Source organism: Stegastes partitus, unplaced genomic scaffold (assembly GCF_000690725.1).
Source record: "Stegastes partitus isolate 25-593 unplaced genomic scaffold, Stegastes_partitus-1.0.2 Scaffold951, whole genome shotgun sequence".
Taxonomy (NCBI): Eukaryota; Metazoa; Chordata; class Actinopteri; family Pomacentridae; genus Stegastes; species Stegastes partitus.
The window spans coordinates 212,281-225,369 of NW_007578682.1; the positions used below are offsets into that span (position 1 = coordinate 212,281).

The 13,089-nt window shown below is 42.9% G+C and overlaps 1 protein-coding gene across 1 annotated transcript in view; it reads right to left on the reverse strand.

The window, feature by feature from the left end:
* The window catches only part of LOC103366508 (ADAMTS-like protein 1), a 72,956-nt gene that overhangs the window by 5,245 nt on the left and 54,622 nt on the right, over positions 1–13,089 (reverse strand). Inside the window, exons 14-20 of the mRNA XM_008294256.1 lie at positions 9,345–9,643; positions 6,920–7,049; positions 3,599–3,809; positions 2,597–2,776; positions 2,328–2,481; positions 1,138–2,146; positions 935–1,062 (exon numbers count right to left, since the gene is read on the reverse strand). Of these exons, the coding sequence (XP_008292478.1) occupies positions 935–1,062; positions 1,138–2,146; positions 2,328–2,481; positions 2,597–2,776; positions 3,599–3,809; positions 6,920–7,049; positions 9,345–9,643 (2,111 nt within the window). The remainder of the gene's footprint in view (positions 1–934; positions 1,063–1,137; positions 2,147–2,327; positions 2,482–2,596; positions 2,777–3,598; positions 3,810–6,919; positions 7,050–9,344; positions 9,644–13,089) is intronic.

A 13,089-nucleotide genomic window follows, 5' to 3' on the forward strand; every position in this document is an offset into this window, starting at 1 on the left:
CTCGTTCACTGTAAGACTACGCTTTCCAAGAATAAACTCTATTTCCATTTCATTTCCCCCTAAAGCTACTGAGAGTACTTGGGATTGCATTCTTTTTTCCCCTACCACTCCACTCTATCCATAAAATGCCTAAAAGTACACCCATTACATTGCCTTTAACTGAATTTGAATTAAAAATATGAGAAAATACAGCTGGGGCATTTTTCAGCACTTTTAAGCCTCTTTATCCTTTCCATTTAGATTAGCTGAACGGGCTACGTCGAGTTAATCTCCTTTGAAACACTGCCTGGAACCTCTAATTGTTGCCGTATGGGGAGGAAAAGTGCCGTAGAATCGGGAAACCCACAGTGGCGGCGCTTTGATGAGAACGCAGCAATTTTGTGACTGATCATGCTTCGACAAGACGAAGGACAGCGCAGCTCGGAGATGACCCGAGCTGTGATATGCCCCCGGACATTCCCCATCACTGACGCAGCCAGATGAGCCGCTAGGGTAGGTAAAAGCTCCGCTGTATATATCTGTGCCTGTGGTTGCTCTTGTGTCTGAGTGTTACGCGGCTGAATGAACGCTTTCCCAGAATCTCTCAGCCCGAACCACGAAAGAACAACACAAATTACTGCAAACTGGACTACGTAAAACTACACCGGGACAAACTCAACTTGACATTAGGTCAATACTTGCTTAATCATTTGTAGGTAAAGCTACAAAAACTGTTTTCAATATCGGCAAAACTTCTCCAATGCATTTAAAGTGAGCTTTAAAAGATTCTAGAAAGCCGACTTTTAGTTTTTCCAAACTTAAGGCCATGCTAAGCTAACAGTCGTCTGGCTCGAGCTACATCACAAACAGAAGAGCGGTGTTTATCTTTTCAATAAATATTTCCCTAACTACTGAACTTCAGTATTTAGACCCAAGCTGCTATTTCTTTACTTACCTGTAATCTGCAGCCAAGATGAAAGAGATGCACTTCCGAGTCGGCTCCTGGCAGTGCAGGTGTAAAAACCCTCGTCGCCTTTCCCTGGAGACTGGATCCTCAGCGAGCCAGAGGGCAACAGGCCGACTCTGCCAAAGACAAAATAACCACAGTCAGCTACGAAATTTGCCCCCAAAAAATCCCCTTTGAAGGTTAGTTCTTACCTGCTATTGTAGTGCAACTCTTTTCCATTCTTGGTCCACGTTATGGATGGTTCAGGGTTCCCCAGCGCTTCACACCTCAGCACCAAGGTGGCAACTGGTTTCTGCAGCAAAATCGGCATCCCCACATAAACCACGATTTCAGATAGTGGTGCCACTCCAACCTTCTTGGACCGTTGGATTATCACCGGGTTCCTCGCTCTGGACGTGTGGGCTTTGATGGTTGGTTTATACAGGAGTGGTCCTTGGGTGGAAGATTCCGCACTTTCCGGAGGGTGAAGAGTAGATTCGTTGGTTTCGCCCTGTGTCGTGGTGAGCTCGCTGAGCAACTGAGCGATGAGTTGTTCCCCTCGAGGTCCTCCGAGGCCTTCAGAGAGGTTGTGCATGATCTCGTCCAGCCTGTGGGTATCAGCAATGAGCACAACTGGGATGGAAAGTTCTGAGCTCGCTTTCTCATCCTCGAGATTTGACTTGTTCTTCTCACTCGAGTGTGGTTTGTCAGCAAGGTATTTTTCATCTTGGACAGAGCCCTTGAGTTCAAGCAAATGCTCAACAATGTTGTCGTATTTGTTAAGGGAGATGGGTAGCTCCTGCAATCTTTCTCTAGTTGAGGTCACATCTTGCCTTCCAACCTTTTGTTGTCCACTTTCAAGAAGCCACGACTCCGGAACAGACAGTTTTTGCTTGCTGCCAATGATCTGTAGAACAAAATGTTCTCGTGCCTGGCCTGCGATGCATGTGTATATCCCGGCATCAGATGCACGAACCTGCTGGATCTTCACGTATCCCAGTGATGTTATGGAGAGGTGTGGGAGGTTGAACAGGGTCTTTCCTTCCTTTAACCATCGGACGTGACCTTTTCGGAAATTTCGTGTCGGGCAGCGAAGGACCACAGTTGTCCAGGGCAGGAGGTAGGCATAACCTCCAACAACCAACTGTATCTTCTTGCCTTTCCTCCACTGGATATAAACCTTATTTTGTGCCAGGATAGTGGGATCAGGCTTGATGGGGTCTGTAATTAAATTAGAAGACAGATTAATGGCTTGATTATTGACTCTACTAACTACACTTCGGGGCACATGTGATATGCAAGAGCTTCACATAACTTTCTTCTTGCTTGCATCTTTCCTTCATTATCCAAAGTCTGATCAGTAAAATTTACATTAAACAGAAGCAAAAAGAGAATCTCTTACTTTCACAATGCTTGAGGGAGCATGGCCGGACTCTGATGGGTTTGGCTGTCAAGGAGCAGTTCTTCGGGTCTACAGTCAAATATCGTCCATTCTCCCCTTGTTTCCTGCAGATGGCCTGCATCGTCTGAATGCCGTTTCCACAGGTCACCGAACACTAAACAAATGAATATACATGATGTGAAAATGAGCAAAACCTGTACAGTATTATTTTTAGATAATTTGAACAACTAAAAATAAGCAAGAAGTCCTCTGGTGGAAACAAAGGCTACCTGGGACCAGTCATTTGTGACCCACTGAGGTGGACAGTCCTGTTTGCTGCAGGACTGCTGATTTGTGGGGCTCTTGGATGGACAAAAGGTCTCAGGCATCTCCAGGATGCTGCCATCCGCCAGCCGCTGTTTGCACAGTACCTGCCTCCTCTGAACCCCACCACCACAGCTCTGAGAGCACTGTAGACACGAAAATACAGACAGTGTTGGGGTTTTATCAGTCACATTAGAGGGTAAGACATTTATCAATCAACCAATCAATCAGGCATTTGTATGGCATTTTTCACACAAAGTTTTACCGAGCAAAAGGAATTAAATAAAACAAAAAAAACAATAAAAACTTTCCCTGCTGCCTTCAGGTATTCTGGAAGGTTGCTGCAGAAATGTGGACAATAATATCAAAAGGATGCCTCAATATGGGTTTATATTCTGACTTTCAGTATAATGAAATGGCCACCTCGAGAGGACCTGAGGGTTTTAAAGAGTTCATGGAATAAAAGCGAATCTGAAAAAAAGGTAGAGTCCGGACTATTAGGAGCTTTATAAACCAATGAAGGATCTTATAATCAATTCTAAAGATGGTTTAAGTTGACACACGTCGAGCTGAGTTTTGAGGCAGCTGAAGTTGAAGAGTCTCTTTTTGGCTTGACTGAGGATTTGAGTCAATGATGAGTCCTTGATGTTTTACTTGTTGACGTGGGTTTCAGTTTTGCCCTGACCGAGACATTGAAAATTATCTGCCATCCATAACCTGATATGTAAAATGCAGTCATTGATTGGAAATGTAAAGTTGTGTGTCGTCAGCATAGTGATAGAAATTGAAGCCGTGTCTCCTGATGACATTTTCAAGTAGTTAAAAAGTGTAGGACCTAAAATTAAACCTTGAGGAACACAGTTAATTTTCTACCTTTTACATGAACATGAATCCATCTACACAACAACTTCTCCAACAGTACAAGATTTAAGTTTACAGTGGTGAACATCCTCGCTGAGATCCTTTACCTGTCCCCAGTCTTGCATGTCCCACATCGGAGGGCAGTCGAAGCGGTTGCAGGCCTGGACGGGACTGGGTTTGGGCTTCGGACAGTCTTCGTCCTTTAAAACCGCAGTGTGGTTGCTGTTCCGAGAGGGCCGGTGAGTGCACGCCACGGTCCGGGTCATCAGACCAACCCCACAGGTAGCAGAGCATGAACTCCACTCCCCTGTGTCCCACCTGTGGAAACAACATTCACTGAGCCACCTTCCAAAATAGTCTGTTGCAGATCTACAACACATGACGTACGCATTTAAAGAATGCACCCCATTATCAAATCAGTATAGTCAAGAGGAGCTCAGTCAGAATGCTGGATGGTTTTTCTTCATCGGACAGAAGGACGCTCTGGCAGTCCTACGAATATGTAAATTCACGAGAGGGAAATTCATGAACTGCGAAAGGCAAGATGTATTAAACCTCTTGCTAAATTCACTGATATTTGAGAAATCCCTGTGGCATTACTTTTCACTGGACCTATGAGGACCAATATTCATGTTGTTGTCCAACACAATTTCATGCAGTGTCATTAATCCAGCATCAAAGTTACCGTCACATGTTCATTCCAATCTGAGGCCTGCGGCAGCAACTTTACTTCTGGCTTGACGGATTAGGTGATATTTCAAAAATATTCATATTTACTCAAGGGTCCGGGGACTGAGGAGAATTGGGAATGAAGCTTGTTCATGGACCAGGACTACTCAAAGCTAAATCCAATGGCTGTTTCCCTTCAGAGGGAACACTATCCAAAGAGTGTAGCCTAATATGGGAGGGTGAGGAGGCCTCAGGGAGGGAGTGAAGGGCCAAAGGAAACAAGCCCAATGCAGCGTTTGTTGTGCCTGAAAACAAGACTCAAGGCCTGGAAAAACAGGCAAGGGCAGGCTGCAAGCCGCTGGGTTTTCTGACAAGAGTGTGAGTGGTGGAACACTGACAATGTCCACGGTGTTAACTTGAAACGTGTGGCTACCACAAAATCCACTCACCGTTCAGCCACGACTGTTAAAAGACATGCCATGTTGCTGTTTAATCTTTTAGGTATTTTATTTTGATAAATCTTGTTTGGTTAGTTACCATTAGCAATTACAAATCTGACATTACGTTATTGCTCTTGGGCGGCATTCCAAACAGATATCCACTGGACTATGGGGGGATAACTGGAGACCTATCAGGCATTAGTATTATTTCATGTGGCATATATGGAGCCCGAAGCGTGATTATATGGTGACATTACACTGAGACTGGACTTGTCATGGTTCACATATTCACTATGTTGCTTCCACATTTAACTTTTTTGTTGTTGTTGTTTTTAACTTTCTGTTTTTAATCTCGCCATTCATTGCTTATTTAAGGCAAACTGACCCCACTACTGGTGCAATAAGAGCCTCGTCTGCTGATTTTGTGTTAATTTATGTCCGAAACCTAACATACATTCATATTTTGCAGAATGTAATTGATGTTTTCTTAATCTTATTATTGGTGCATCATGTTATCCAATCGCTGCAACACAGGGGGTTGATTTTGATGAAGGATATGCAGAATAATCGAGATGATCACCAGTGAATAAAGGGGGGAAAAAAGCAAAACTTGAACCTTCTGATCCCCAAAATTCGCCAGAGGCATGTTACATTTATTATTTTTTTAAAGTACAAGAAACTATATATATTTAAAAAAAATTCCATGTATTAGTCATTGGTAACATGCTTTCAACCACATTTCAGCAAACCCAGTGGAAAAAGTTCCTACAAATAAAGTGCTGGCTGCAACGAGATTCTGTAAAAAACAAAAAATTCTGGGCTCCACGGTGCAACAGAGAAGTTATTAATGACTCAACTGTGACCAACAGTGACATAACAAAAATTCAGAGAGTTTTTGGCTGAACTGCAGGCTGTGTTTGCCCAGAGCAGATAGGAGATAATTACGGGGAAAAAAATAAACATGTAAGTATCTATAATATGTAGAGACACCGATTTTCCTCAGTAGTGGTAACACCTGTGGAGACTTGAAAAAAAAATGCTATTTGTTGATTGCATCATTTGTATCACAAATACAAATTCATCTTTGTTTTTCTTCTTTTTTTATGATTTACGGCATTATAACTGTGTCATACTGTATACAAGTTCTCTCTTCTTTCTAGTCTTGTCTAGTTGTTCTGCTTCCACTGAAGTGCAGGACTTTATATTGCAGAGAAAAAATAAACTCACAGGGAGTAAAAATGTGACAGGAGTAAAACATAGAGGGTTCAGAAGGTTAACAGGGTGGGCTGACAAGTCAAAAGGCAGTAGCAACAAGCTAATTATAACAGCACCAATAACTTCAACTGAAAATTTAGCAAGAATATTCATATTCTCCAGAGAATGACTACAAGGATTTCAGTGATATTTTGACCTTTAACTGGCCTAAATTCAAGACAACTTTTGAACCCTTTTGTCCATTTCTAAACACAAGATATTTTATAATGTATTGAACAGATTGCTGTGATGTTTTTCATGCTCAGCTGCGCGATCACAAGCCTTTCAGTCGCATCCCCTCAGGAAAGCCATGACACTGTTAACCCCTCTGCTAATGTGGTAGATTTGTCATTATGACATGCGATCATTAAAGGTCAGTTGTAGTTGTGTAAAAGGCCAAGTGGTGGTATTTTACTGTAGTCGCTCGCCAAAAGTGTAGCACTTAAATCCTCCTTTGTCTCTACACCAACACGTCCGATCGTTCCGAGGAGAATCGTACATCTGAGCCTCGCAGGTAAAACTAAACACTGTCATCCAATCCCTGATTCTGACCAGGTTCCGCAAAGCTCAATTTCCTGCTCTCAGTGATGCGACCATCCATCACTGTCGTTCTGCCTCAGTATCACTTGGACTCAAGTGGCTTAAATTGGGATTTAATTGGCCCAAGCGGTTTGGTTTGAAGGATAATGTAGTGGATTAGAGGCATTTGAATCTCTTTTGTATATAACCAATGATTAGAGCTGATTAATTGGTTTCGGCTCGTGGAGTGTTTTTTGATCGTTTGAGAATTAAGTGGTTGCATGTGTATGGCCAAGGAATGCATCAAAGCTTCACAAAATGGTGCATAAATGTCCTCGCTATAGGATATATATTGCATATTTTGGAGGGACACACTCTTGGCAAACGAGCAAAGCTCTTGTTTTTAATTAATATTTTCTTTTAAAATGCAGCCAAACATATTTCCCCTCCGATTTGCCTTCATCCATCAGTCTTTTTTAATGTTCCTGCACAAACCGTTTTAAACTGTGTTTGAATTGACGAGGAGGTCTGAGGTTTTGCTGTTACCTGGGTGGGCAGGGCTGAGTTTTGCAGTCCTGGAGGAGCTGGGGGGGACGGCGAGAGCTCACGCACAGGGTTTGGTCCGCTGCCTCCCTGGTCTGCTTGTTCAGGCAGATGACCACGGCCTCCTGCACACCTGGGGGAAGACAACCAAGGAATCAGAAGCATTAACACACACCGGATTGCTGTCCTGCTGTTGGACCTTCCTCTGAGAAAAATGCAAACACATGCTGTTCTTGTTAAGCATCTCTTGCTTACAAATTACCACTCATCTATATGGAGCATATTGCAAGCAGACGCTGCAGTGAAAAAACACTGATGGGAACGTTAGAGCGGTGCAGCCTGAGCTGTGGATAAATCCTGAGTGCAATGTAAGGTCATATTAAAAGTAATGTAACATAAATCTGTGAGTCTGTTCTTCATGTTGGGGACAATAACAGTGAAGCAGGCACTTCAAACGCCACAGTGGTGTGATGGTCCACAGGAGCGCAGCCCTCGGGGTGTGTATGTGACATCCGATACCAAGCTGTAATCATCCCCGAATGGGAGTTTGTTGAGTTTGGGAGAGCACACACACACACACATATACAAGCATTGACATAAGCCTACGCCCATGTGCAGAAACGAAGTTACAAATGCACACTCAGGCTTGGATGTGGAGGTGGGGAGATGAAAGTGGGCCTAAACACATGTTGGCAGGATGTTTAGGGAAGCTGTCTCTGTCTGGCACAGCGTTTACTGACCTTTAGGGTTAAACTTCCATCCATTATCATCCAATATCATATGACTTACTCATGCTCGAAGCCTCACTTTAGTCATTCATTGACGTAAGGTCACTGGTTACTGCATTTCACATTTCATGTAGCAACAGGGATGAATTCAGTGACACTGACGGAGCTGCGCTTGCCTGAATTTACAGTCCTATAAAACTGGGCCATATGCTGTTTTTGTAGTATTTATACAATAGAAACGATTCTGTGATGGTTTCGAGGCCGCTGCTGAAGTCCCAGTGAGTGTTTGTTAACATTATCTGTGGTTGCATCAGGATTTATGAACCTGCGCTCCTCTTTTTAAGAACTCTAGCTGTGTGGCCGCAGGGATGGAAACGTCTGCTGGTTCACCACTGACACGTATTAGTACACCTCGATTAGAAGCTGTAAAGTCATTCATGATCACAACAGGATATGATGATAGTTTTAGTTATAGGTGAAACAACATTAGATGGATTGTAGTGAAATTAGTTTTTTACATTAATTCCTCTTGAACTGAAATAACTTGTGATCCCTTAAAGTCCCTTTCAGTCATTGATTAAACCCCAGAAACACCTCTCAATGTGTCAAAATCACACATTTGTATGTTTTCTTTTAGCCTTAAAATGGCTTAAATGTTCACCTTTGTTGTTTTTGTTTTTTAAATGTGGAGACCTGGTGTAGACTGATTATTTGGCTCATATGTCTTCTAACATAAAGAAAAACACACAATAAACATGTTAACAGTAGAAAAAAATAGATTTTCATCATTTGGGGGTCTTTAACTTTACATCTGGTGTCATTGTGGCTCAGATTTCTTTGTTTATGGCCAATTCCTGCAAAACCAGCAGCAGTTCCATCAGCATGGGTTTAGTGAATTTAGCAATGCTAGCATGCTAACACACTGACTTAAGATTGTGAACGTGGTGAACCTTCCACCTGCTTAACATCAGCATGTTACCAAAGCCATTAGGAACTCAGGATGTCCCCGTCCTAAGACTGGGGTCGGCAATTTTTACCTGATCAGTATCGGCATGAACCGAAACCGCCTCCTTTGTTTATGTCCACAATCGCAAAGGTGTCATGAATTTTAAAATATTGTCAGTTTAAAATTGTTCGATTTGTGTTACAAAATGAGTACATTAGACATTAATCCTGTGCTGGCGTTGCTATTTTAAGCCACGAACACATGAACAAAGGTCATATTTACCACTAGGATATAGGAACAGTGTTCTAGTTGATCCTGGCTTGAATGGACATGCACCAGCCACAGGTCACTAAGCGTCACATAAGACTTTGTCATGGTGCCTCTTTACGAGCTAAACCCCCACAATGCTCTCAGCTTGGTAACACTGAGCATCCTGACTATCTAACACTAAGAGGCTCCACCTGGTGGCGCCACCAGCTACTGCAGCTAATCTACAATGCATGAATAGCGTTTGAAAAATGGTATCGGATTGGGACTCCATACCGGCAGATACTGAATATTAAATGACTTGGATTGGATCGGGGGCAAGAAGTCTTAAGCTTCACTTTTATGAACATGTTAGAAAGAAGCTTAAAGCGATGACGTTCCACAGCACAGCTGGAGACTTGTATCAACTCCCATTTAACTTCAAACTTCCCATTTCTGTGCTTTCTACTTGTCTTTACTTTTAAAGATATCAGCTGAGTGTCCATACCTCCCCCACAACTCTCTGAGCACTCCGTAAAGCCTTCGTACTCCCAGTCGTGCAGCTCCTCTCTTTGCGGAGTCGTGTCCTCTTCTTCTTCCTCCTCCTGTTTGCCGTCTCCTCCTTGGCCAGAGCAGGGAGTCCGGTAGCAAGGCTGGCTCGTAGCAGGCTTCACCCCCTCGCATTCGTCATCGGGCAGGTCAGCCACGGTCTGGGAGAAAGACAGCAGCACCTGGCACTTGACGGTCCGTTGCTGGGTCCCGGCGCCGCATGTCCTGCTGCAGGGCTGCCAGGGACCAGGGATGAAGCTGGAGATAAAGATTTTATATACACATAAAGTTGTAAGGCTCATTTAGTACGTATAGCTCACACACCTGCATCAAACAGGCTTGGAAAAGTTGTTCCATTTGACTTAGATTTTATAAGGACTGCTTCCTTAGTTTGAAATTCACAGATTTTGAGCATTCCCAGTGAACAGATTTTATTAATTTGCCTGCAGGTTCATAAACTCACAAACTATTTATGAAAGACAGTCCAGCTGTGATTAATCGAACAGCTGTGGAGCGTTAGGATCAGCTATTACTTGGATAAACGGCTTTCAGGCGCATCCTTCCTCGTCTTAAAGAATGGATCAGAGGGGGAAATACTTCAGGCCCACGGACTGAACTGTCAACCCAGCTTCAGGAGAGTGTAAAATAAATAATAAAAGTACAACGTGTGAGACAGAAAGAACTCTGAATCCCTCTTGATCTTCAAATTTAATTGATGCTCTCGATGAGAACTGTACTTTCTAGGAAATGCACAGAGAGATGTCAGCTAAGATTAAAACCTTAGAGGTTTTGATGGATCACGGAGGGTGAATGTGTGCAAAACATCCGCAATGATTCAGTGATGTGCAGCTGTGGTGACAGGGGGAGATCATAGCAGGTGTTTCATGATGTGTTTTTGTTCATTAAGTGTGCATGAAAAAAATATGTAGCAGTCTGGATATTCTCATGTGGAAATATGACTCTATACAAGACAGCATTTGTATCACACCTGAGATCTACTAATGATGTCTTCTTACTGATCTTTTATGGCCGTGGAAGCTGACTTTTACACTCTGCACAAGGATCCATGATCTTCATGACATTTAGTAATGCTCCTGCTCATGAATACATTCAGTCAGACTGTGTACAGGATGCACTAGGTTTTAAGGCATGTATCTCACAGAAAGCTCCTCCAACAGAAAAGCTCACATCAAAGCTGAGATGTTAAATTTGTATAGTATCCATTATTTATTTCACACTGACTGTAGTGAAGAACCACCTACTTCTGGTTTCTTTTTTGCAGACACAGTTAAAAGGATTTAAAAGCGTCTTATTGGAGAGGTTCCATTCATGCACGCAATTTTAAAATCAAAGCCACCAGCTGCATTGGTTAAGCTGAGACTAAACTGTGTGAATCAGCAGTTACTGAACTTGCATTGGATTTCTCTTTGGCTACTGAAAGAAAGTCGATGAATTTGAGAGAATCATGATGAGATAACTGTTTCACAGAGGTGCTGCTGGAGCCACTGACGGAATAAAAACAGCTGCATAAGTCTAGTTTGTTGCAAGCTCATGAACAAAATGACGCGAATCAGCAAAGTGATTTTAAAGTTCCGCCTCGACATCATGGAAACTTCTCACTTCATGCTAATCATTAAATTTCTTTGGTGCAGTTTTTTTGGGTACAGAATTGACGATAGGTCGTTTCTTTTTACTTAATTTTACTTTATTTAAGACCATAGTTTCCAAATCAACTTTTTAATCGGACAGATCAAATCCTCATTGGTCGGACACTTGCAGGTGGAGGAACAGACCACCTGTGAACCATCATGTGTTTATACAACTTTGAACTCATCCAGCTAGGTCTGATTTATTCCAAATTTACTCGAACTCGACTCCAAACTCACCGATATCATGTGACCGATGTGGCTGCGCTGTGCTCAAACAGATGGCCAGAAAGTCGAGTGTAAAATTTGCAACAGTTCTTGTGCTGAGATCTGGTTTATTTTCAGAAATCATACAGGCAGGAGCAGGCTGCTCTGCTCGTTGCCATTTCAGCAAATGAGGTTAAAATGATTTAATATGCTGCAAATACTACCTGGTTTCATTTAAGGCTAGCAGGTAGAGTGCACTGTGGTCGATTGAGTTAATGTAGAGTTGGCTGAGGAGGAGCTGAGGAATATTTTCTTTGGTTGACTTCAGCCCTACATAATGCCTATAAGAGTTCCTCCTAATTGCATTCAGTGAAGCTGGCTAACCATCATTACCTGAGTCCAAATGTTCCACTGAGTGACTTATAAAAGCAGCATATGTTTAATGTACATCACACAGGTACCACTAACACGGCGGCCTTCAGCAGCGCTCTACCCCGGTTGGCCCACAACACAAGAGCGCCACGCTGTTTTACAAGATGCCCCAATAAAGAGCTCATAATTACAGCAAAGTCGGCTCTTTACGAGAGCTCGAGGACTCATTGTGTTTTGGACAAACAAATGAATCACCGGCGGTTCGACCTTGGAACGGGAACAACAAAGTCAACAAGCGAACCCGCAGAAATGTTTATCTTCATGCGTAGTTAAAGTACATCTGTCAGTTCAAAAACAATCTTGATTTCATTCATGGAAGGAAACAACACATTTTTGTAATATCCGCCAGAGCCCCACGCTAATCATATCAATTAAATTTCCATCAATGGAAATATTTTATTTACTCATGGTGGAAAAATGTTTTTGGCCGGATCGCGGGTCATATATGGGTTTAATTTTTCAAGCAGTCGCACAGCGGTGGGTTTCGGGGCAGCCATAAGGCCTGGCAGTGGAGGTGCAATAAGTCTAACGCAGGAATTTTCTTCTCCTTCCTCTCACATCCGTAACCTGGCCCCATATGGTAGGCAGATATTGTTGTTGGCTAGTGAACGACGGCGTATTATACACAGTTATTTATGTGCTTTTTCGAGGAGAGACATGCTTTTTTTTTTTTTTTTTTTTAACAGAGCAAAATCATATGTTTTGGCGTCGCTCTCTCACATCCGTAACCTGGCCCCATATGGTAGGCAGATATTGTTGTTGGCTAGTGAACGACGGCGTATTATACACAGTTATTTATGTGCTTTTTNTTTATGTGCTTTTTCGAGGAGAGACATGCTTTTTTTTTTTTTTTTTTGCAACAGAGCAAAATCATATGTTTTGGCGTCGCTCTCTCTCTCCCTCGCTCTGGAGACGAGTCAGAGGAACAGATGTTTTGAACTGGCTAAAATGGCTGCTAATGCAAGTCATGCAAGACACTGGGTCGACTCCAAATATTGTCCATCTTCAGAGGACAGCCATTATTAGTCAGTTGATATGTGGGACAAGAACATCTGGAACATCTGAGGGCCCGCTGAGGTAATGCTGGTAGCCGGTGACTGAACTGAAGGAGTCCAAAAAGATGTGTTTTTCTCTTTTACCTTCGGTGTCGAAACTTCACCTCAAGTAACCTCACGGACAGGACGCACTCTCAAGCGTGAATCCGTGTTTATTTGTCTTGACGGCATTCAGACGCGTACCTATTTTGACATGCCTCGACGGAAAAATCTGCAGCTACAGTTTTTGACTCCACGTTGATGGAAATTGCTGCTGACACGAACACAACCGTGATACTGTGGCTGTTGCGTGGCAGCACTCGGCCCTGTCCGCTTCAATTTCACCTCCAGGTAAGTCCTCAGCTCCGGCTTGTTGTTGAAACTG